The sequence below is a fragment of the Miscanthus floridulus genome, chromosome 10 (assembly GCF_019320115.1).
Source record: "Miscanthus floridulus cultivar M001 chromosome 10, ASM1932011v1, whole genome shotgun sequence".
NCBI lineage: Eukaryota > Viridiplantae > Streptophyta > Magnoliopsida > Poales > Poaceae > Miscanthus > Miscanthus floridulus.
The window spans coordinates 136,835,100-136,858,907 of NC_089589.1; the positions used below are offsets into that span (position 1 = coordinate 136,835,100).

The 23,808-nt window shown below is 47.7% G+C and overlaps 1 protein-coding gene across 1 annotated transcript; it reads left to right on the plus strand.

The window, feature by feature from the left end:
* The first annotated feature begins 1,088 nt into the window (after positions 1–1,088).
* LOC136485807 (uncharacterized) lies at positions 1,089–3,174 on the plus strand. The gene is made up of 2 exons (XM_066482639.1): positions 1,089–2,614; positions 2,690–3,174. Exons 1-2 carry the CDS (start codon positions 1,089–1,091, stop codon positions 2,868–2,870), a joined length of 1,707 nt encoding a protein of 568 aa, XP_066338736.1. The 3' UTR covers positions 2,871–3,174.
* The last annotated feature ends 20,634 nt before the right edge of the window (positions 3,175–23,808 follow it).

A 23,808-nucleotide genomic window follows, 5' to 3' on the forward strand; every position in this document is an offset into this window, starting at 1 on the left:
TTGTGCTAGGATGTTTTTGTTAGAGATCAAAGTTGAGGCCTTTATGATGAAAGACAGTGATGGGAAAAAATCTTACTATAAGGGAAGGGTTGTTAACTAGGATGTGGAGCTGGGCACGGTTACCTTTGATTTGCTGCTTTATAGGGTGTCCAGTGAGGTCAGTTGTAGTTCTAACCAAAAGGGCACAATTTGGTTCTTTGACAAGACTCTGTGTGAGGCTGTAATGCTTGTAGATGATGTCCAGTTCCAAAACATGTTTGAAATGTATAAGTCAGAGATGCATTGCCAAGTCCTTATAGTTGTGATGGATAAAACTGTGTGGGAACAGCCCCTGTGTGTGCTTCCAGCTGACATAAATCCAGCACTAAAGCCTGCTACTTATACTGAACTACAACTAGACCTTATCCTTCCTGATCTAGGAATGCAGCCTGGTCCGCTAATGCAGCCTGAACCACCACAACCTATTGATCCAGAACTACAGCCTGATCCAACAATGCCTAAAAAATCCCAAGGTGTTGCTGAAGAAGTATCTGACATCTTTGATAATGAAGAAGAGTATGTTGGCGTCAATGATGAGCATATGTACATTTCACTTCCACCTGCACAGCCATCTATGAATGCGCAAACAGATTCATCTATGCCTACTAATGATGCCAATGAAAATGCTGCTGCTGCTGAAGGAGGTATACCTCCTGAGGCAGAGGTTACTTATGCAGATCCTAATGAGATAAGGGTCCTCCATGATCCTAAGAACCCAAGAATAGAGAAGGGTGCCTTATTTCCTGACATAATCACCTTCAGGAAAGCAGTGAGGCACTATGCAGTGAAGACAGGTTTTGAGCTTGCTCCTAGCATCAAGACTGACCCTACCAGGTATATTGCAAGGTGTAAGCACCCTGGTTGTCCTTGGCGTATTCATGCTTCAAGGATTCATGATCAGAAAACTATACAGGTATAAACTTGCTCCTATATCCTTGTATTAATTCAGTTTGGATGTGCATACTACTTATTCATGCTTGTCATTTATTCAGATTAAGTCCCTACCAGAAAAACATAATTGTCCAAGCAAGAAGCTTGTTGTAGGAAAAATGGCTTCTCAAGACTGGGTGGCAGATAGACTACAAGACTGGTTGAAGAAAAATCCAAGCAACCGGCCGAAGGTAGCCAAGGAGAAGGTTGAGGGAGACTATGGAATAATGCTCAAGTATAGCAAGGCATATTCAGGCATGCAGCTGGCACTGCAGCATATTCATGGTAAATATGAAGAGTCATTCAAATTATTATTTAATTGGAAAGCTCAGATGGAGATAACATGTCCTGGTAGCATTGTAGAGATAGATGTGGAGAAAGTAGGCAAGAAAAACTGGTTCAAGAGGATATTTGTAGCTCTCAAACCATGTGTGGATGGGTTTATAGCTGGTTGTAGGCCATTCATTGGTGTAGATGCCCCAAGTCTAAATGGTAAATACACAAGACAGTTGGCATCTGCTACAGGAATTGATGGACATAACTGGTTATATTACATTGCTTATGGTATTTTTGACTGTGAAAATGAGGACAACTGGACGTGGTTTATGCATCAGTTGAGAAGGGCTGTTGGGAGGCCAAATGGACTGGTGATTTGTACTGATGCATGTAAGGGCTTGGAGAAAGCAGTTGGTGCTGTGTTTCCTGAGGCTGAGTACAGAGAGTGCATGAGGCATTTATATTCCAACTTCATGAAGCATTACACAGGAGATGTTTTCGCAACTCATCTCTATCCAGCTGCTAGAAGCTACATTGAAGGGCTGTTCAAGTGGCACTTGAAGAAGATACATGATTTTGCTCCTGAAGCAATTAAGTACTTGGAAGATCACCACAACCGAATCTGGTATAGGGCTGGGTTCTTAGAGGACAGTAAATGTGATTATCTGACAAACAATGTGTCAGAGAGCTTCAACAGTCAGGTGAGGGACATGAAAGGGCTGCTCATACATGAGTTAGTTGATGGGCTCAGGGAGATGATAATGGAGAAGAGGTTTCTTAGGAGAAAGGTTGGTAGAGAAATGGGTGAAGGCATTTTGCCAAGTGTTACCAAGGAGCTGAACCTAATTAGCAAACACTTGAGGTTAGTCAAAGTTGCAGTAAGTGATGAAGAATTTACCGAGGTTACTCTTATTGATGAATGGAACAACACCAAAAGGCATATAGTGGACCTAGTCAATCATAAGTGCAGCTGTAGGGTATGGCAGGTCACAGGAAAACCTTGTAGGCATGCACTTGCTTGGATCTTGTCAAACAGAGGCTTGGAAATCAAGGATTTTGTGCACGAATACTACTCTGTTGCCAGGTTCAGAGCAGCATATGCAGACAGAGTTCCACCCATGCCTGATAGGGCTGACTGGCATGAGGTGGAACTAGGATACAAACTGTACCCACCTCTGCAGAAGAGGGCAGCAGGCAGACCTAGAGTTGTCAGGATCAGAGGGAGTATGGAAGAAAGGGCAAACAAAAGGAAAGTGAAATGCAAAAGGTGCAAAGGCTTTGGGCACCTTGAGAAGACCTGCAAATTTGCTGAACCAACGGAAGATGATGATGGTATTGATGAGACAGCTACACTTGCATCACTTAAAAGGTACATTTCTAATTCCTGATTCGCTTGTCAATGTAAATGGGCAAGGAATGTTTAACTGATAGCAATCTGTTACAGGGTGAGAGAAGAAGATGAAGGACCGAGCAAGACACCAAAAAAGAAGAAGAAGACAAGCGCAAACAAACAGGCGCCTAAGAAGAAGAAGAAGACTCCTGTAAAGAAGAAGCTAAAGAGGGCTGCAAGTGCTCCTGAAGCAAGAGTGGTGAGAAGCCTCAAGAGTTGGCTCGGCGTGGAGTAGATGTTGTTTTTTCTGGAGCTTTTGCTGGTCTAAGTGACCTAATGTGTTCTCTATGAATTTGCTGGTCTAAGTGAACCAATGTGTGTTTTGTAAGTGACCTGATGTGTTTGGGGAACTATGAACCAATCTGTATGGATGTTAAGTAGGATGTTTGCGAACTATGCATGTGGACTGGTGGAATCTTTCCATCTTTACTTTTGGAATGTTGCGAACAATGTTCAGTTTGTACGAAAATGCATGTTCAGGAACTATGCTCAAAGGGAAAAGTGAAGATGCATGTTTTAATTCTGGAAATGTGTGCATGAAAATGCATGTTTTATTTCTGGAAATGTTGTATCTGTGCTTGACATGTCAATACGATGTATGCATGTACTGACAGCATCAGTGTCGTTGCTCGAATTCTTTTTTTTTTGATAAGCCATCAATCGAGTTCAGCAAGTGTAGGAACGAACTGATCGTCGTGGGCTCATCCTTTCGCGGGAGGGCAGAACGATCCATACGGAAATACAACACAGTCCGCGATGGCGTCAGGCGTAGATAATGGTGTCTTTCAAACTCTTGCGAAATTGTAATGGCACCAGCCCAGTTAGGCGAATAGTAATGGCGTATTTCAAAATTATGAAAATTACGGTGGTGTGTATCCAATTAACCCTTGTAGCTATATGTGATATTTGACTTCTTGGACTCACATATGGTGCATATCTGATTTTGTTTTTAAAACCGGGTGCTACAACGTGGCGATGCCCGCGCATGGCAGTCCAACACCGCTTTGTGCAAGGCCAACAAGAAGTGCTTGACTTTCCCTGGAACGTTAACCGTACCTTCTATAGCTCCTTGGCGAGTTCTCCATGGCCCGGCGAACAGCACCCTGTACGCCGCCGTCGCCGAGTAGTTGCTATCCGAAGTCCAATTCCATCTCCATACCAATCTGTCTTGGACCAGCAACCATGCGACCAAGGCAAGCACTTGGGGACACCGGCGAAGAGCGCCCTGAATCCAACGTTGATTTGACATATTCGGTTGCCACAGAGAAAACAGCTGACAGCAGCGACTCCAAAGCGCGTGCAGACCCGGCTCGGAGCCAGAGCCATTTTAGCCTGCGTGTTTATTTCCAGGAAGTTGGAATTTTGGGCTATCGTAGCACTTTCGTTTTTATTTGGTAATTAGTGTTCAAACATGGACTAATTAGGCTCAAAACATTCGTCTCGCAATTTCCCACCAAACTGTGTAATTAGTTTTTTTTCGTCTATATTTAATACTCCATACATGGACCGCAAACATTCGATGTGATAGCTACTGTAGCACTTTTTGGGATTTTAGATTGAAACTAAACATGAGCTAAGAGCAATCCCAAAACGCCGCAAGTCGACAAGGCCCACGCCACCTTGTTGGCGTGGCCTGCAGACCGAGGCCAGGCTATCAGACAACTTTCGCCAAAGACTTGATCGCCGCCCTGTCCAAAAAAAAAGGCACGCACGCCACAGCAAAGCTAATAATACAGCCGATAGCTTTCTGCATAAAAGTAATAGCCCATTTATCAGTCTACTCGTATAATAGTTAGCCGATTTACAATCTATTTATCTGTCTCATAGAATTTTTTAGTTCTTTTACATAAGCTGACTGTAAACTTACAGTCCACTTCTCTTCTCTCTTCTCCACGTCAGCGTACATCCCCTTATTATACTTGCTCTCAGTTGCCCATGGTAAAATGCACAGGCGTATGAACGTTTGCCTTGGAATTGCAGACAACGTCACGGCCAATAGAGTCACGTAGCCAGCAAGATTAAGGTGGTGTTTTGGATCTGGTGACTAAGATTTAGGAGGTATGTCGGGAGGATGTTGCATAGGGTATTCATATACTAATAAAAAAACAAATTACATAATCCGTCAGTACTCCACGAGACAAAAATTTTAAGGCTAATTAGTCTGTCATTAGCACATGTTTACTGTAGCAAACATTATCAAATCATGAACTAGTTAGGCTTAAAAGATCCGTTTCGCAAATTAGTCGCAAACTATACAATTAGTTGCGTAATTAGTCTATATTTAATACTCCATATATGTGTCAAACATTCAATGGGGCAGCGACTAGAAATTTAGGAAGGCAAGCAAACACCCCCTAACCATTCTGCCCTTCCAGGACGGGATACGCGCCACAATAGCCTCGACGAGCGTGCACTCTTCACCCTTAAGGAGCTTGTTAACTACCAAAGGTATGCCTAGGTAACGACCCAGGAATACAGCAATCCCACAGTGCAACACGCTCCGATTGAGCTAGACGTGTTCCTGTGAACACCTGATGTCCTGATTGGTGTTGCGAGACACTTGTCCAAGTTGGTGAAAAGACCCAAGTCCTCCCCAAACATTTGTAGCACCTCTAGCAGCACCTGCAGTCCAGCAAGGTCGGTTCGACAAAGACAGCAGGATCATCCGCTTAGAGTGATGTCCGGAACCGTATGCCAGTGTGCCCAAGAGGTGAGAAGAACCCCTGACGATCAGCCAGCGAATATGCCGTTAACGACCTCCATAACTAGCACGAACAGCATCAGTGTTAGCAGCAATGATGAAGAGCAATTGGGACGAGAGCAGACGAATCTCGATTGAGTTTAGAAATAATCGGTTACAAGTTTGATGCCCTCTTCACAGGTATACGCACGCCACTTATACTCCACACGCTTACAGCTAGCAAGCCGATCTCACACGTTACTCCACTCTGGGCCGTAGTAGCGGGTGCTCTTTGTTCTGGGCCTGGCCGTGCGGCCCAATGCGTCCACTCCTTCATCGTTCCCGTTCTCCATGTCCTTGACAGCAGAGTGCTGCCTCGCCTGATGAGTAGTAGGAGAGGTGCTGACAATCGGTGACAAAGGATCCCCCTCATGCAAACTGCGGGCATGATAGATCCGTATCCCTGGTCTTGCGTTGAGTAAGATTTTGGTGCAACAGTGGACAAGATGATCGACATCCAGTTTCTCCAGCGCCTGCTGAAACCCATGAATTGCAGAACATTGAGGAGGAAAGGCCATGACACCTAGTCGAAGGCACGTGCGATGTCAATTTTCATCGGAACCGATGGCGTACCTCTGCTGTGCAATAGCTGACACGTGAGCTGCACGGTTCTGAAGTTGTCGTGGATACTCCGGCCTCTTATGAAGGCACTTTGGTTGGCATGAACTAGCTTGTCCAGTACCATTGACAGCCTAACAGCCAGACATTTGGCCACCAACTTGCCAAAGCTATGCGTGAGACTAATTGGCCTGTAATCTTTGATTTTAGCAGTTTCGCCCTTCTTTCGTAGGAGCACCGTATATGCTGTTACCCACTGATCTCCGGCTCAGAGTTAGCCGACCACTTACTAGTGTTGCCGAGCACTCACTAGTGATGCCGATCACACACTACGGCTAGAGGTAGAAAAAGAAAGGAAGAATAGAGCACACATACACAGCATAAGCACCAGCGTTGGCCAGAACTCTGCAGATGAGAGGTATCGGAGCCGTACAAGCGCCATTGCCGGACTAACCGCTGGCGATGACATACGGTTTGAAGATGGATGACAGCAGCGGTGCTGCTGTGGCTGGCCAGCCACAACAGCATATCGTTGTGCGCACGGTGTGGGAGGTCAGCAGCACCAGTTGGTCGACGCTGACTCGCACCAACTATGGCGAGTGGTCGGTGACCATGAAGGTCAAGCTCAGAGCTCGACGGCTCTAGAATGTTGTTGACAAGGGCACCGACAACGAAGAAGACGATATGTCAGCGTTGGAGGCTATCCTTGCTGCTGTATCGGCGGAGTACAGGGAGCCGTTGGGGGCGAAGAGCTCGGCTAAGGAGGCGTGGTAGGCCATTGCAGCGATGCACGTCGGTTCCGACCGCACAAAGAAGGCGACGGCCCAGCTTCTGAAGCAGGAGTACTCCAACTTCAAGTTCAAGGATGATGAATCGGTGGAGGACTTCTCCCTCCGCCTGCAGATGTTCATCAGCAAGCTGAAGAGCCACGGCGTCACCATCGACGAAGAAGAGGCGGTCTCTAAGTACCTCTACTCCGTGCCGATGAAGTACATCCACATCGCTCTCTTCATAGAGACGATGCTGGCTCTGTCCACCCTCACCATTGAGGATGTGACTGGCTGCGGGCGGTGGACAAGCGCCTAGAATAGGTGACAGCAACGAAGGATAGTGGCAAGCTGCTACTGATAGAGGAGGAGTGGGCTACCCGGAGGAACTCTGGGGAAGCCTCCTCCAGCCGCGGTGGCGATGGCAAGCGCCGCGGCAAGGCTTCTTCGGAGAAGAAGAAGAAGGCCGACCCCAACGCCTGTCGGCGCTGTAGGAAGACGGACCATTGGGCAAGGGACTGCCCAAATCGCAAGCAGGAGAAGAAGGCTCAGGCTCATCTGACGCATGCTGATGATGATGATGAAGCCACTATCTTGATGGCGACGTTCTATGCACTGCACGATGTTGAGGCCGATGAGAAGAGAGAGGTGATGGCAGTGGAAGGGTCTGGGAAGGCCCTGAAGGTTGTCAACCTCGATGAACCACGCGCCCAAGTTCACCTCGAATGTGTGGGCGGCGGACAGGAGCAGCGGTGGTACCTGGACTTCGGCGCCTGCAACCACATGACGGGCTCCAAGGAAGCCTTCTCCGAGCTTGACAACGACATGACCGCACGGTGAAGTTCGGTGACGGCTCACGGGTGGAGATCTGAGGGCGCGGCACCATCATCTTCAGGTGCCAGAACGGCGAGCACCACGCGCTAACGGATGTATATTACATCCCGTAGCTACGTTCAAGCATCATGAGCCTTGGCCATCTAGATGAGCGTGGTAGCGAGGTACTAATCAAGGACGGAGTCCTTAGGATCAGGGACCAGGAGCAGCGACTTCTTGCCAAGGTGAAGAGGTCCTAGAACCGGTTGTACCTGCTCGACTTGAAGGTGGAGCAACCGGTGTGCCTAGCAGCATGGCACACCGAAGAGCCTCGACGCACTTGGTCGGCTGGAGAAGATGGTCCAAGGGCTTCCCCACATCAAGCACGGAGGCGAGCTGTGTGACAGCTTCCTAGCCAAGAAGCAGAGGAGGCTGTCGTTCCCAAAGACGGACAAGTATCGCGCAGTGGACGCTCTCGAGCTCGTCCACGGCAATCTCTGTGAGCCAATCACGCTAGCCACAAACGGTGGTCGGCGGTACTTCCTCCTGCTCGTGGATGATTGCAGTCGCTATATGTGGCTGTAACTCCTAACAAGCAAGGATGAAGCGGCGGTGGCGATCAAGAAGTTCAAGGCGCGTGTGGAGGCGGAGAGCAGCAAGAACCTACGCGTGTTGCGGACTGATCGGGGCGGCGAATTCACTTCGGTGAAGTTCGTTGCGTACTGTGCGGATCAGGGTATGGTGCCACACAACACCACGCCGTACTCGCCACAACAGAATGGCATGGTGGAGCGGTGGAACCAGACAGTGGTCGGCATGGCTCGATCCATGATGAAGGCCAAGAGCATGCCGGTAAGGTTCTAGGGTGAGGCGATGACCACGGCAGTGTTCATGCTCAGCCGCGCACCCACCAAGCGACATCACTGAGTTCGTGGATGCCATCCACGACGGTGAGGAGGTGCGGTTCTATAGGATGGACGACATCATCGGTGGCACAGGGCCCTCAGGCCTGGCGGGTAGGCTGCTCAATGACCCAAAGCTGCTTCTCGTCAGTGCAGAGGAACCACCCACTTTTGCGCTGGCCGAGCGCGATGCAAACTGGCGACGGGCGATGCTGGAGGAGATGAAGGCGATCAAGGAAAACGAGACTTGGGAGCTCATCGATCCACCTTCTGGATGCCATCCGATTGGCCTAAAGTGGGTGTATAAGGTCGAGCGAGTTCAGTTTGTCATCTCCTCTGCAGAGTTCTGGCCAACGCTGATGCTTGTGTTGTGTGTGTGCTCTTTTCTCCCTCCCTTCTTCTACCTCTAGCCATAGTGTGTGGTCGGCGTCGCTAGTGAGTGCTCGGCAACACTAGCGAGTGGTCGGCTAACTCCAAGCCGGAGATCAGTGGGCTAACATATGCATCATTGAGCGGGTGAAAGCTGGATGAATCGAGTGACCAAAATGCGTTTATCGCATTCATGACATCTAATCTGATCAAAGGCCAGACAATCTTTTAAAAGCGCCCAGTGAAGTCATTTCGAGTGCCATTAGGCCCTCGCGCTTTGTCGGTCGGCAAGTCACTAATGACATTGCGGACCTTCTCTTCTGTGAAGCAGACATCTAAACCTGCTAGCTAGGGCCGTCTTTATGCGTAACAGGATAAAGTCAATGCTTGTGGAGCGAACAAAGGTTGTCCCTAAAACCTCTTCATAGACTTTCAAAAAAACCTCTTCATACAACTGAACAGAGCCGCAGCCATTGAAAGTGTATTTGGAATGAGTCAATACAATGAATGTACGTCGGTACATATGGACGCCGGGGTGGCTAATGAGCCAACCGCACAGGCGTGGTACAAGCCACAAATCAAGGCTACCAACTATAATTACACATACTATAATTACAATAGGCTAACACTCCCCCGCAGTCTAACCGGGAGCACAGCGAACGTTCAGGCTAGACCGAAACTCCTGAAACAAGGAAGTAGGAAGGCCCTTGGTAAAGACGTCGGCGTACTGGGATGTCGTAGGAACATGAAGAACTCGAACATGACTGAGGGCAACCCTCTCCCGAACAAAGTGGAGATCAATCTCAACATGCTTCGTCCGCTGATGTTGCACCAAGTTGCTGGAGAGATACACATCACTGATATTGTCATAGTAGACCAGGGTGGCACGACGAGGCGGGTGGCGAAGCTCATGGAGCAGCTGGCGCAGCCAAGTAGCTTTGGCAACTCCATTAGCCACAGCTCGATATTGGGCCTCAGCACTGGACTAGGAGACCGTATGCTGACGCTTGGAGGACCAAGACACCAAGTTATCTCCAAGGAACACGGCGTAACCAGAAGTTGACCAGCGATTGTCGGGACAGCCAGCCCAGTCGGCATCTATATAGACAACGAGCTTAGTAGGTGATGAACGGTGCATGGTCAAGCCAAGGGAGAGAGTGCCCTATAGGTAGCGCAAAATCCGCCTAAGGGCAGCAAGGGGGGTCCCGTGAATCATGCATATAAAGGCAAATTTGCTGGACAGCAAAAGCAATGTCAGGACTGGTGAAAGTCAGATACTAAAGTGCACCAGCTAGGCTGCGGTACTATGTGGAGTCAGCAACCGGAGGACCATCTGCAGACAATTTGGAGTGCAGGTCGACAGGGGTGCTGCAATGCTTGCAAGCACTCATCGCAGCGCGCTCCAAAATGTCTTGAGTGTACTGCCGCTGAGAGAGGAACAACCCATCTGCAGAACGTGTCACGGAGATGCCCAGAAAGTGATGAAGCTGGCCCATGTCTGTCATAGCAAATTCACGCTGGAGAGCTGCAATAATATGTTGGAGAAATCCGGCAGACGAAGCGGTGAGAACAATGTCATCCACATATAGCAGCAAGTAGGCTGTATTTGTTCCTTGGCGATATATGAACATGGAAGTATCTGACTTGGTCTCAACAAAGCCAACGAACACGAGGTGAGAGGCGAATCTGTGTTGCCAAGCACGAGGAGCCTGCTTCAAACCATATAGGGACTTGTTGAGCCGACAGACAAAATCTGGACGGGAGGAGTCAACAAAACCAGAAGGCTGCACACAGTACACTGTCTCAGTGAGAGAGCCATGTAAGAATGCATTCTTCACATCCAGCTGATGAATAGGCCAGTTCTGAGATAAAGCCAGAGAGAGTACCACCCGAACTGTCACAGGCTTGACAACTGGACTAAAAGTCTCATCATAATCAATACCTTCACGCTATGTGAAGCCCCGGAGAACCCAGCGAGCCTTGTAACGATCAAGGGAGCCATCTGCTAGCAGCTTGTGACAGTAAATCCACTTGCTGGTCACAAGATTAACTCCAGGAGGTCGAGGAACAAGACTCCATGTGTCATTGGCCAGAAGGGCATCATACTCAGATTGCATAGCAGAGCGCCAATTGGAGTCTGACAGAGCATCACGAACAAAGCGTGGGAGAGGCGACATGGGCGCAGCGTGGAGGTTGAGGCGATCCATGGGCTGTGTGATGCCTGCCTTGCCGCGTGTGCGCATGGAGTGCACATTGGTGATCGAAGGGATGGCGATCGGCCGAGTGGCAGCTGTACGGCCGGTTCTGCTGGCGACAACATGTGCTCTAACATTAGGGGTAGCAGGACTGGTAGTGCTCGGGGGCACCGTGGGGGTGGTATCGCTGGCAGTGACCTGTGCGGGATGCACAGGCGCAGCAACACAAGTCGGCACGGGCAACGACATAGAGGGGGCACTGCTGGCAACAGCCTGTGCAGGGTGCATAGGGGCAGCAGCGCCAGAGCCTGGTGACCATGGTCCAGGGCTCGGCGGTACAAGTGCAGCCTCAGGTGCGGCTGCAGACTCATGTACTGGCAGAGCGCCATGCACAGCGTGTGTCGCCGAAGTGATGGAGGGACCTGCATGCACAATGAGCTCCAGGGACTGAAGCGGTAAGATCATGATCATCAGTCAAGAAGTCCAGGGTGGAGGGCGCCATGGGTGTGGTAGACATGTTGGAGAATGGAAAGAAGGATTCATAAAAAATGACATGTCGAGAAATAAGAATGCGGTTCGACTGGAGCTCAAGACACCAATAGCCTTTGTGGTCTGAGGAGTAGCCGAGAAAGACGCATAAGGATGAACGAGGGGCGAGTTTGTGAGGCGTTGTGGAGGATATGTTGGGATAACAAGCACACCCAAACACTTTGAGGTGGTCGTAGGAGGGCTGGGTGGAATAAAGGGCGCTATATGGTGTGGAGAAGGCGAGGGTTTTAGTGGGCAGGTGATTGACAAGATATGTCGCGATGTGAAGGGCCTCAACCCAATAGGCCGGAGGGAGACTCACCTGAAACAAAAGGGAATGCAGAATGTTATTAATAGTGTGAAGGGAACGTTCTGCCTTTCCATTTTGTTGGGAAGTATATGGACACGACATGCGGAGTGCAACACCGTGGGAGAGGAAGAACGTGCGGGCCTGAGAATTATCAAATTCACGACCATTGTCGCACTGGACGCTCTTGATGGTGGTGTCAAATTGTGTGCGAATATATACAAAAAAATTGGAGAGAGTGGAAAATGTCTCGGATTTGAGGCAGAGCGGAAAAGTCCAAAGGTAGTGTGAACAATCATCAAGAATGACTAGTTAATATTTGTATCCCGACACCACGCTAACAATAGGAGATGTCCATAGATCATAGTGTATTAAATCAAAATTATGAGCAGCGCGAGAGCTAGATGAACTAAAAGGCAAACGTGCATGGCGACCAAGTTGGCATGCATGACATATGTGGTCGGTATCATCTTTATTACAAGAAATGACACTTGAACTAATGAGCTTGGACAGAGCATCACGCCCAAGGTGTCCGAGACAATGATGCCAAAGGGAGGTGGGTGCAGCGATGAACGCAGAGGTGCTGGTAGAACTGTTGGAAGGTGCATAGAACTGGTAGAGGTCACTGGAGCTATTGCACCTGGTGATCACGTTTCAGGTGTGCAAATCCTTCACAGAAAGGCCAAAAGGATCAAACTCAATGGAGCAATTATTATCAGTGGTAAAACGACGAATGGAAATCAGATTGCGATGTGGTAAAGAAAAAATCTGTGATCCAATGACAGTGACAGGAAGTAAAGCACCATTGCCCACAATGATAGATGAAGGAGTAAATGGAGATGCTGGGGAGATGGTGGAGAGTTTACCAGCGTCCGCGGTCATGTGGGAACTAGCACCTGAATCAGCGTACCACTCAGAGGAAGGGGCCGGCGGGTTCAGGGTCATGGTGTTGAAGGAGTGTGCAAGGGAGTCCTAATGCCATGACCCGCCTTGTGTAGGGTTCTAGGGTGCTGTAGGGGAGACCTGGTAGCCCGGTGAAGGCACCTGGAAGGATGGAGGCGCAGTTCCCCCATAGAATGCGCCATACTGAGGAGGTGGAGCGCCATAGGTGCCACCATAGGCACTGGATGCGCCACCAAAGCCGCCATACTAGGGGACAACACTGAACGCAGGTGGAGATGGAGAGCGCCCGGACTGGTCGTAGGGCCACATCCGTACGGTACCAGCCCACGGGTATGTGAAGGATGGATGGACGCCGGGGGGTGTGCCACCGTGGTCGCCTAAGGGGGCGGCACCATGTCCGCCAGGAGGAGCCTGTTGGCCTCCGCGGCCGCGGCGGCGGCCAGTGCGTTGGCCACTAGCGGACGTAGGAGGGCGTGCTGGAGGAGGCACCCCCGGGCGTGGAGGTGCAAGGGCCCCAGGGGCCGCAGGGCATGGTGTCGCAGCGACGAGGGCGGATGGTGGGGACGGTGGGCGTGCGTCAATCTCCATCTCCTCCAGCAGAAGGTGTGTTCGGGCCTCCACGAACGTCGGGAATGGCCTGTGCATCTTGAGGATGGACACCATGTGGCGGAACTTGCCGCTGAGGCCGCGGAGGAGCGTGAGCACCATCTGCCGATCCCCGATGGGTTCGCCGAACTCGGCAAGAGAACCGCCATCGACTCGAGCTGGCGGCAGTAGTCGGTGATGCTTAGGGACTCCTATCGGAAGTTGCAGAATTTCGTCTCGAGAAGGAGGGCACGGGACTCCTTCTGGCCGAGGAACCCATCCTCGATGTAGCACCATGCCCCGCGAGCGGGACCCTGCCGCATCATTAGGGATTGCTGCAGATCGCCGGAGACGGTGCCATAAATCCACGTCAGGACGCAGCAGTCCACTTGCACCCATGCCAGGCGCGAGGGGATGGCCTCATCCTCGAGAACATGGCGGGTGAGGGTATACTTGCCGAGGACGGTGAGGAACATGCCGCGCCACTTGGTGTAGGTGTTCGCGTCCTGATCGAGGACGACGGGGATGAGGGCCTTGACGTTGACGACGGCGGTGGCCTGCGCCCAGAGAGCCTCGTGGGCGCGCTCATATTCGTCCAGGGTGGCGGCGCGGAGGCAAGCCTCCTCGGCGCGGCGCGTGGCTTCAGCAGCGAGGTGCTGGTCCTCGGCTGCCTTGGCGGCAGCGGCTGTGGCAGCGTCATCATCAGCCACCATCAGGAAACGGCAGTGCGGCGAACTGGCAGCTGCGGCACAATCGGACCAGCGACGGCACCCGGTAACGGAGTCACGACGGGCTGGAGATGGGATCGGCGGGGAGTAGGCACAGGCGATGGGATCGGCGATGCTCCCGGCGATGGAGTCAGCGGCAGGCGCAGCGATCGGATCAACGTCTGGCTAAAATTGCGGAAGCGGATCGTAACGAATGATACCATAAAAGTGTATTTAGAATGAGTGAATACAATGAATGTACGTCAGTACATATGGACGCTGGGTGGCTAATGAGCCAACCGCACAGGCGTGGTACGAGCCACAAATCAAGGCTGCCTACTATAATTACACGTACTATAATTACAATAGGCTAACAGCCATGTCTTCGTTTTGAACAAACTCACGTCCGTCAACAGTGAGGTGCCGAAAGTGATTCTTACGAAGCCTTCTATTATCTATTTTCTTTCTAGTTAGCACGTGTGCTTGGGAGTCCTTGCAAGCCTTACACGCTCTACATTTGGAGGATCTACGAATTCCCCCCGATCACAAGCTTGAATGTGAAAAATTTTAGTGTTTGCATCACCCTCGCCCAGGAATAGAACTGTGGAACGCAGTCTTGCAACAGTCCTTGAAAGTCATACCAAACCAAGGCCAAGACATTTAATTTTGAGCTGGTTCCGGAGCAGCTGCTCTTCACGGGATAACGAACGTGACTCCTCGGCCACATAAATCTGAGGATAACCTCCCGGGCGATCGCCAACTGAAGTCTCACGCTGCCCACCTGCCTCATGCTCCATCCTTTCAACGCGTTTGCTGTATTCCTCAACTTGTAATCTAGAATCCTGCACGGATCTGCTTGCAGGAGGGTCGGTTCCCACGCCAATTGAATTACCTGCTGAAACCCGGGCAGCTTTGGCCAGAACTGTTGGAAAGCGAGAGCGATCAATGAAAATGACCGATGTAATCATTGATGAACAATGTTTGTATATATATACAAGCCCAAGGGGCGGTTGTCTATTGACGAAAAGGTGCCTCTCTAGTTGTGCCAGAATGACTCAAAGCAAACCCGACTTTTAGCCCATCCCGCTAGTAAAAAATATAAATCCAAAAAGTTTAACTGTAGGTCCCTAATAGAGCCTCTATGTCGATCCTCACAAAGCCTACAAGAAAAGAAAAGATAAATGTTTAACTTTTCTCACAAAAATCAAAAGCATGTGCCATCAATTATGTAGATATATAGAAACCACCCACTACTACAGGAAACTTAACAAAGGTGGAGGTTTTTAATTAATAGAGGCGGACGTCTTTAGGTGCCCGTTTCCGTTAATGTTCTTCAGAAAACACAAAAAACAAAAAACTTATGACCTTCGAGAATCAAACCCATGACCTAGAGCTCAACAATACCGTCTCTCTACCACTGCACCAGACAATCATTCATATCTACGTATAATATATTATTGTTTTATATCAATATTTTGAAGTCCTATATTATTGGATATTTTGGCTACTAAATGAACTCAAATGAAGAAACTTTGAACTACAAAGTTTCAAATCTTATCAAGTACTACAAACTTTGGTATAGTATGTATCTCTATCAGAGATTGTTCGAAAATTCAAAAAAAAAAAATCAATCTAAAAATATTTGAATTTAAAACATATATTGAAGACTCTAAACGATAGTATAAGAGATTGGGCCTTATATGGCAATTTTAATATGACTAAGCACTTTTTAGTCATAGAAACAATATGTTTATGACAGTTTTTCATTGGGTGACATGCATTTGTGACTAAGTTGTGCTTTGGTCATAAACTACCGGCACTATGTGCACTTCCCAATGTTTTTGACCATTGCTCATGACGAAAGTGATCGAATGTAATCGTCATTAATTCAAATATGTTATCCTACTCAAATATTTTGCAATTCAAATATTTTTGAACCAAAACAAAAGTTCTAGACCGTGATGAGACCTACAACTCTATAGTTGACAACATTTCCATTTGAGATCGTTTCGATAACTAAAATTTGATATAATGTTAAAATTTAGGGACCTAGAAATATCCATCTGATCACTATATCATTTTTTTTACATACCATAACAATATCAAATGAAAAAGTCATAAACTAAAAAGGTGTAGACCTCCTTTTTCTTCATTTGAGTTTATATACAAAAGTTATGGTTTTTAAATTTAAAGATCAGCTAGCAGATAATATGGAAAAAATTGAAAGGATCCATACCCAGGTTTTGAACCAACAACCTGTTGCTCATAAACCAAATGAGCTAACCACGGGGTTAGTGGTTTGATGGTATGTATTTGAGCGTTCAGAATTCTTTTTTATCTTTAGTCTGGATGCACGTGAAAAAACTTGCTTCAAGAAACTTAACAGTAGAAATGGTTCCAACCTACGACCAGTTGCTACTAAACGAGTGAGCTAACCACTCGGTCAGTCATCTGCTGGTTTTTATTTGGGCGTTCGAAGCTCTTTTCTTGAGTTTCGATGCAGGTGAAAGAAAAAGTTGCACGTGTGAAGTTCATCATGGAATAATAGATTTTTTTACTTTTTAATGCATGTATAAAATTTGAAACTAGTTTATATCACTCATATGAACTCCAAATTGGATGATTCTTTTTGCAATGTTCATATAAAATTATTTTCTATGATTTTGAGCACTTATATTTGGACATGTAAGTTTGAAGTTCTCATATATTGGCATTCAAATTTTTGAATTGTTAAACAAGTCTGATTTCTCTTTTCAATCTTTGACTAAAACTTATAAGGGGCTATTGCGTTTTTGCCCCTACTTTGACGTCCAGTTGTGATTTTACCCCTGTTTTTTGAAAACGAAGCTTAAGTTTACCCCTATTCCGTGAACAACAGGTAACGGTGTCAAATGGGCTCAGTAAAGACAAGTTTGCCCATGCGAAATTGCCCCTACTTATCTGAATATGTTGTGATTTTACCCCTGTTTGGCAAACAAATCCCATCACCGAATACACAGTTAGTGCTCTACTGACAAAAACTCATTCTTCCTACGTATTGATACTAATTTTCCTACGGACCAAATCACAGGAGCTGGACGCGTGGGAGTCGCCGACGGCCAGACCGTACCCGAAGAGGTCCCTTGGTAGCGCGCCGGCGGCAGAGGCGCTCGCCGACGCGCCGACGTCGTCCGCGCCCGAGCAGAGCGCGGTGCCAGAGGCGAGGACGGTGCATCCTCGGAAGCCCCCCATGGCGAGGTACGGCGCGGCGGTGGCGTTGGCAAGCCCCGCCTGCACCACGCTACCCTACGGGCCCCAACATCGGACAACCGCGGATGCGTTGATCTCGACGGCGCAGGTGAAGCCGTCCCCGGAGACGAGCGAGCGGAACCCGTCGTCGGCCTGCGTGGGGAATCGGTCCCCGCAGCGAGACCATAGGACTCTCCCGGTCCTGGAGGCGGAGGTGTTGGCTTCGTAGGCCGTGACGTGGTCCCCGCCGACGGCGAGGTTGGCGAGTGGGTCGGGACCGTTGTAAAGCCGGCCGTTGTCGCTGGATCCACCGCCAGAGATCGTGCCCACCATGGATCCACCGACAAAGGACGAGACCTCCCTAGATCCGCTATCGAGAAGCGTGCCGGCTATGGATCTGCCATGGGGGGCGCCATGGATCTAGCCGCCCTCCACCGGATCCAGCCGTCGGGGGCGTGGCCGCCCTCCACCGGATCCAGTTGCCAGGGGCGCGCCCACCATGGATCCCGTCATCCTCAGTCGGATCCAGCCACCGGGTGGCACGCCCGCCATGGATCTAGCCAGATCCGAGGTGAGGGAGAGGGGTTGCGCCGCCCGCTGATGGAGGTAGGGAAGGAGGGCGGATCCGTGACGCCACCCGCTGCTGCCCTGCCCGATGCTGGATCCGGGAGGAGCCACTGCCGGGAGCTGGGCCCGCGCTCACAGCAACCGCGCACCACCGCCGGGAGCCATCGTGGGGGAGAGTGGAGGAGAGAGGGAGGGTTGGGGAGGGGGCGTGTCGGGCGCCGGGAGGGGAGGGTGCGCGTTGCTGGGGAGGAGACCGGAGGTAGAGAGGATGGTAGAGGACGGGGGATTGGAAGGGTATGAGCGGATAAGGGTATTGTCGTCCTTTGGTCTTACTGTGAAGGGTTTTGTTGTTTTTTTTATTTTTTTTATTTCAGATATAACTAACAGAGTTAAAAGTAAGGGTAAACTGAGCCTTAGTAGTTACAAAATAGGGGTAAAATCACAACGATGACAAAAACGCGGGTAAAATCATAATTGGACATCAAAGTAGGGGCAAGAACACAATATTCCTAACTTATAATTAGTTTTACTAGCTTCAAATGTGATGATCCTTTTTTCTAAAAGCTTCTAAAATCAGGCTCTATGAATTCATGGTGTTCTTACTGCTTTTTTTATTGTTGTTTATTGTTCTTTTTATTTATCAATCATATAGAAAGCGATCGTTGCGATGCTACCCTTGGAAAAATGCCTTTCATACTCTGAAACTTTTTGAATAAGCAATAGTCTACGTATATTTTGCTGTGTAGGAGTTTCAAAACATTTGGAACTCATTTGATGTTTTCTGTCATTTAAATGAATTTCTGCACGCTTACCGAAAGTAATTCTAAATTGAACTGTGCGTACTTCCAACAGAAGTAAAAAAATTATAATGAACATATTTGTGGTCATACATTTCACTCTATCCCATAATTTATCCTTCTATTCCTAAATTACCATAAAATAATTATAATAATTCTCCATTTTGTCAAAAAATTCTACAATTTTGTAGGGTAACATGTTTTTATTATGTCACCTCTACATAAAAAACTCAAATGATTTGAACAAAGTGTTAAAATATATTGTTCCAAAATTCATAGTCTCTCACATAGTTATGACTGCCGTTCAGCTGAGAATACGCATTCAGTGCTAGGGACGGATAGTGTGTGCATACTGCGTAGTTTCTACATGTTTAGCAAATAGAATTAAAATTGTATTGTTGTGCACCTTTGTTGTATGAAGCATTGTGTTTGGAGGAAATATTCTGTTCGTATGTTTAAAATTGTGATTATTATGTAATTGGTGATGTGATTTATTATTTGTGATGAATATTTAAATGCGCTTGGTCGATAATATGAATGCTCGGCCTTTAAAGAAAAAAGAATGGGCTAAAAGGATTGATAAGAAATTGGGCCAAAAAGGCCAGCCACAACGTGTGGGCCAAACTAGTTTTAGCCCAATTAACTAGTGAGGAAAGTAGCCCATGATACATGGGCCAACTAAGCCAAATTCGTTTTTATGACAACTATTTTCGTCATACTACATGTGCCATGTCACACGTCACATCATTTGCCAAGTCAGATCGCTGGATACTTGTCATCATCCTATCTAATATATTATGACAAATATAGTGACAAATATCATGGTCATAACCGGTTGACAAACGTGCAATTGTCACTAAGATTATTAATAATTGGGTATGTTAGTCACAAGGGGAGTATGACCCACCTTCTATGACCATAGCCATATCGTCACTGCTGTGTCATAGAAGGGGCACAATGACAAGAAAAAGACATTGTCATTGTCATACTCGGTTAGTCATTGTAGGCCTAAGCTCTTGTAGTGCGACTTCAAATAAAAAACTTGTCAACAGCATGTAGCTTAGGTCGGCCACTACATCTTTAATATTAACTATGTCAACATTATGGTAGTGACCATTAGTATCAATAGACATTGGATCGATTCTATTTCTAAATAATTACCCCATCTTTGTTTAGTTAACATAAGCTGACCCACTAATCTATATTTAAATTACCCACACAACAATAGGTAAACCTAAATTTGCAGCTAAATTCCCACTTGTGATTATGATATATAATTTATATAAACTACAAGAAATATTTGGCTTTTGACGTATTTAGCATGACAACAGGTCATAATGTCACTATATCATCCGGTTTATGACACTATGTTCTTGGCACTTCGATTATAAAAGGTTGTATGTCACGAAAACGTCGTACAACTAGTCCAATTCGAATATTTTTTTTTATTTTTAACACTTTTTGTAAACTATTTTCAAATTTGATACTGGATTTTTTTTATGTTCAAATCTAACACTTCTGGCCGCGCCTATTGCCATGGCGCGGGCAAACAATGCTGCCGCACCATGCATGGCAGCAGTGATGACGTGGCACTTCCCTAGGCCATGGCCGCTGACGTCACAGGAGCTGCCGCGCCGCACATCTTGGCGCGGCAGTGCCGTGCCACGGCCCACGACGCGGCGAAGCCCAACACAGGACTGCAGCCCAGCCTCCCTCTCCTCACTGTTTCTCTGTCACACTTGAGAAACGGATCGAGGGGGAGACACACCCGTCGCCCGCGTCCACCCGCCGCCACCGTCGAGGCCAGCGCCGCGCCTCCCCCCCCTCGCGACCACCCGCCTCCCTCTCTCCCTCTCTCTGCTTTCCTCCCTCTCTAGGCTACTCTAGGAGCGGTGCTCATCGCCGGCGCAGCGCCCCCTTTCCTACCGCCGGTCGGCCTCTCTCCCCATCATGTCCTTCACCTACGCCCCTGTCCCTTCCTTACCGGGCCAGCGGTGTGCTACACCCCTCTCCTTCTGTCTCCTTCTCCCAGAAGAAGCCCGCCAGCGGTGGCCGTTGCCGCCGGCGGCCACCTCATCGCCATTGGTGGATTTGGCTAAGCCCCAATCTTCCCCTCGTTGTCAAGGTACTCCCCTTGTGTATTTTTTGATTGAATCGAAATTATTGTTACTTAGGGTTAAGATGCAAAATTAGTTTGAATGATTAGTTAGTATAGTAAGTTAGTATAGTTAGTAAAGTTAGTATAGTTAGTAAAGTATAGTTAGTATAGTTAGTAAAGTGAGTTAGTTTAGTTAGTATAGGTAGTATAGTAAGTTAGTATAGTTAGTAAAGTTAGTTAGTTTAGTTAGTATAGTTAGTGAGTCTAGTTAGTTATTGCATTTAGTATAATTAGTTATTGTAGTTAGTCTTGTATAGGTGTTAATATTAGATTAGTTAGTATAGTTATAGTTAGTATAGGTATTAATATTACTATAGACAGTACGTACGATGATTTCGACGACTTGATGAAGTTTCTTGAAATGCTTTTGTAGATGGATTGTTGTGTCACAGTTTTTTACGGAGGAAGTGTTAGGAGAGAAGATGATATGTTTGAGGATATGGAAGAAGAATTGGAATGGTTTGATGAACCTCCTAGCTTCAACGACCATTGTGTCCGTTTGAATGCAAAGTTTGGTGGTGATTTTACACTGAAGGGGAGGTTTGATACTGGAAAGACTAGGGCACACTATGTCCTGATGCCCTTGCATGACCCTGCTCACTGGTCCTGCTACAATAGGGTGCTCTAAGGTTCCAATGTTCCCATGGCTGAGGTGGTGGTGGAGAATGGGTACAGGATGCATGGTGTCCAGGACAGGCTATCCATTGACGGTGTTGGAGACAATGGATAAGAATTGGGGGTCGAAAGGGAAGAAACTCAGGGTAACATGGATTTGGACGATCAGTTGATGCAGGAGCAGTTTCATTCAACTCCAGTAGGCTATGTAAGCAATGACTTCGATGTGAACGAGTTCGAACAGGAAGAGGAGTAGCCGCAGGAGGACAGGATCGGTGATGTAGTTAGCAGTGATTCAAATAATTCTGATGATGATCAAGGAGGTACAAATGCTATGCCAACACCGGTTCATGCCATGCCAACACCGGTTCATACTATGTCATTACCAGTACCAACTGAGGTACTTCATGCTATGCTGGCTCAGGGTAGACTAGTCACAGATTTGCCAGAGGATGGTACCCCCTATGATTCATGGGGTAGAATTAGCGAAGCACGACAGTACGTTCTACCACCACCTTACACAGCGACAGAGCTTATGCAACTAAGGTTGATGAACGTACCTTTTAGTGGTGTTCTGAATTATAGGGATGTCAGCATGACGGATATAGTAGTTTGTGACATCGGTCTACAAATGTGTAGGAAATTATTGTTTGACCATGAGAATGAAATCCTTAGCAAGGGGATGATATTCGTCCAAACCCACACTTGCCTATCAAATAAGGGGAAGGAAAATCATCAGCAGCTTACTGCATGTTACCTTGCCCATCGTATATTGGGGCTCGTTGATGACAATAACGACATTTTGGTGTCTTCGTTACAACAGTTCATATCTGGATTCGTTAATTATGATGTAAAACCAAAATTGCATGGGTTCATTATCGATTCATAACATAGCTACAATATCAAGCTATATGTGTGGTAGAACTAAGCATCGTTTTGTTACAGGTATGACCGTAGGAAGAGGTACAAGGACAAGGATTGGCGCGTGAAGCAACACACCTTCGATGAGTACCTCTGGTGGCAGATACCGGTCCATGTGGATCCACCACACGACCAACACACCTTCGACGAGTACCTCCGGTGGTTTCACAGGTCTACGAGGACACATATCAAGCCCCCTACATAGAGGATGCAATTGACGATGACTTAGAGGAAGATGTCATTGAAGATGTGTATGACGTTGCCACTAGGGAGGACACACAACCATAGAGAGCCCCACTATAGAGATACATGGTAGGATACTTGAATGCTACAAATTGTTATCCATTTGACATTTACTAAGTGTAGTAAATGGCCCAACCTCGTTTCTGTACCCTGGCCACACAATTGTCAAGATTGTCCAACGAAGCAGCGTTTCGAAATCATGAGTCTAGAGGGCAGGGGCTAGGCGTTCTACAAGCTTTTGTAGAGGTACACAGAAAGTTGTCCATTATTAATATGTTCGTTTAGTCTCTACGCACTTGGTGAATAATTTTTCTCTAACCTATGTTGATGCAAAAAGTGAAGAAGAGCTGCAGGAAGCTAGCTCAAAAGTTGAGCTGCATGGATACTCCGTGGGAGGAACCCCACTACTTGGCGTGGTCGGGTGGCACGGCTTCGGCTTCTTTGAGGACACTAGCCGGTTCTTCTGAGCTGATGACAGGTGCGATTTCCATTGTGCGTACACCACCCCACCATAGCGCTGGGAAGGGCTCTGTAGATGAGTACGACGAGGACGATGACTATGCCCCGAGCTTCTATGTACACCACCACCAGTGGGACCCTTGGCAGCAGAATGAGATTGGCATGTCTCAGCTAGGTGGTGCCCCGCTTGGTAACCAAGGAGACGAACATGTACTAACAAACCTACTTTTTTTAAATACCTAGCCTGTATGAACTAGCAATGATAAAGATTGTAACTAATCTTGCCTATCTTATACTTGCTGGCTACGAGCCGTACGCAATAGTATTGCCACCAGCCCCGCCATCGTGACCGCACCGACGTTGGGTACACTCCTAATGTGTTGCCTACAAATCCGAAGCGACAGAGGCGTTCGAGGGACCCTTACACTCCTAGGATGTAGGGTATAGGTAAGCATAGTCCATGTTTTTTTTTCAAGTTTCCTCAATTGGAAAACTTGATGTATTGCCTCCTTACTAACCGTTGTGACGACAACGTAGGTACACATTCAACAAGGCCTTCAAATGCTGAAGATCGTCAAGGATCATGTACTTGTTGCACTTGTGGTTCAAGACCTCCGTACCAACTTGTGCACTTGGTCAACTTATTTGCTTCGTGTTGTACGAATCATATAGTGCCGAACTTATGTTGTCATGAACTTAATTTGCTTCAAGTCTTATGTAGGAACTAGTCATGTCGAACTTATGTCAAACCAATGAAGGATTGTGTACCAATCTGTTAACTTTGTGCACTTGATCGACTTTGTTCAATTTG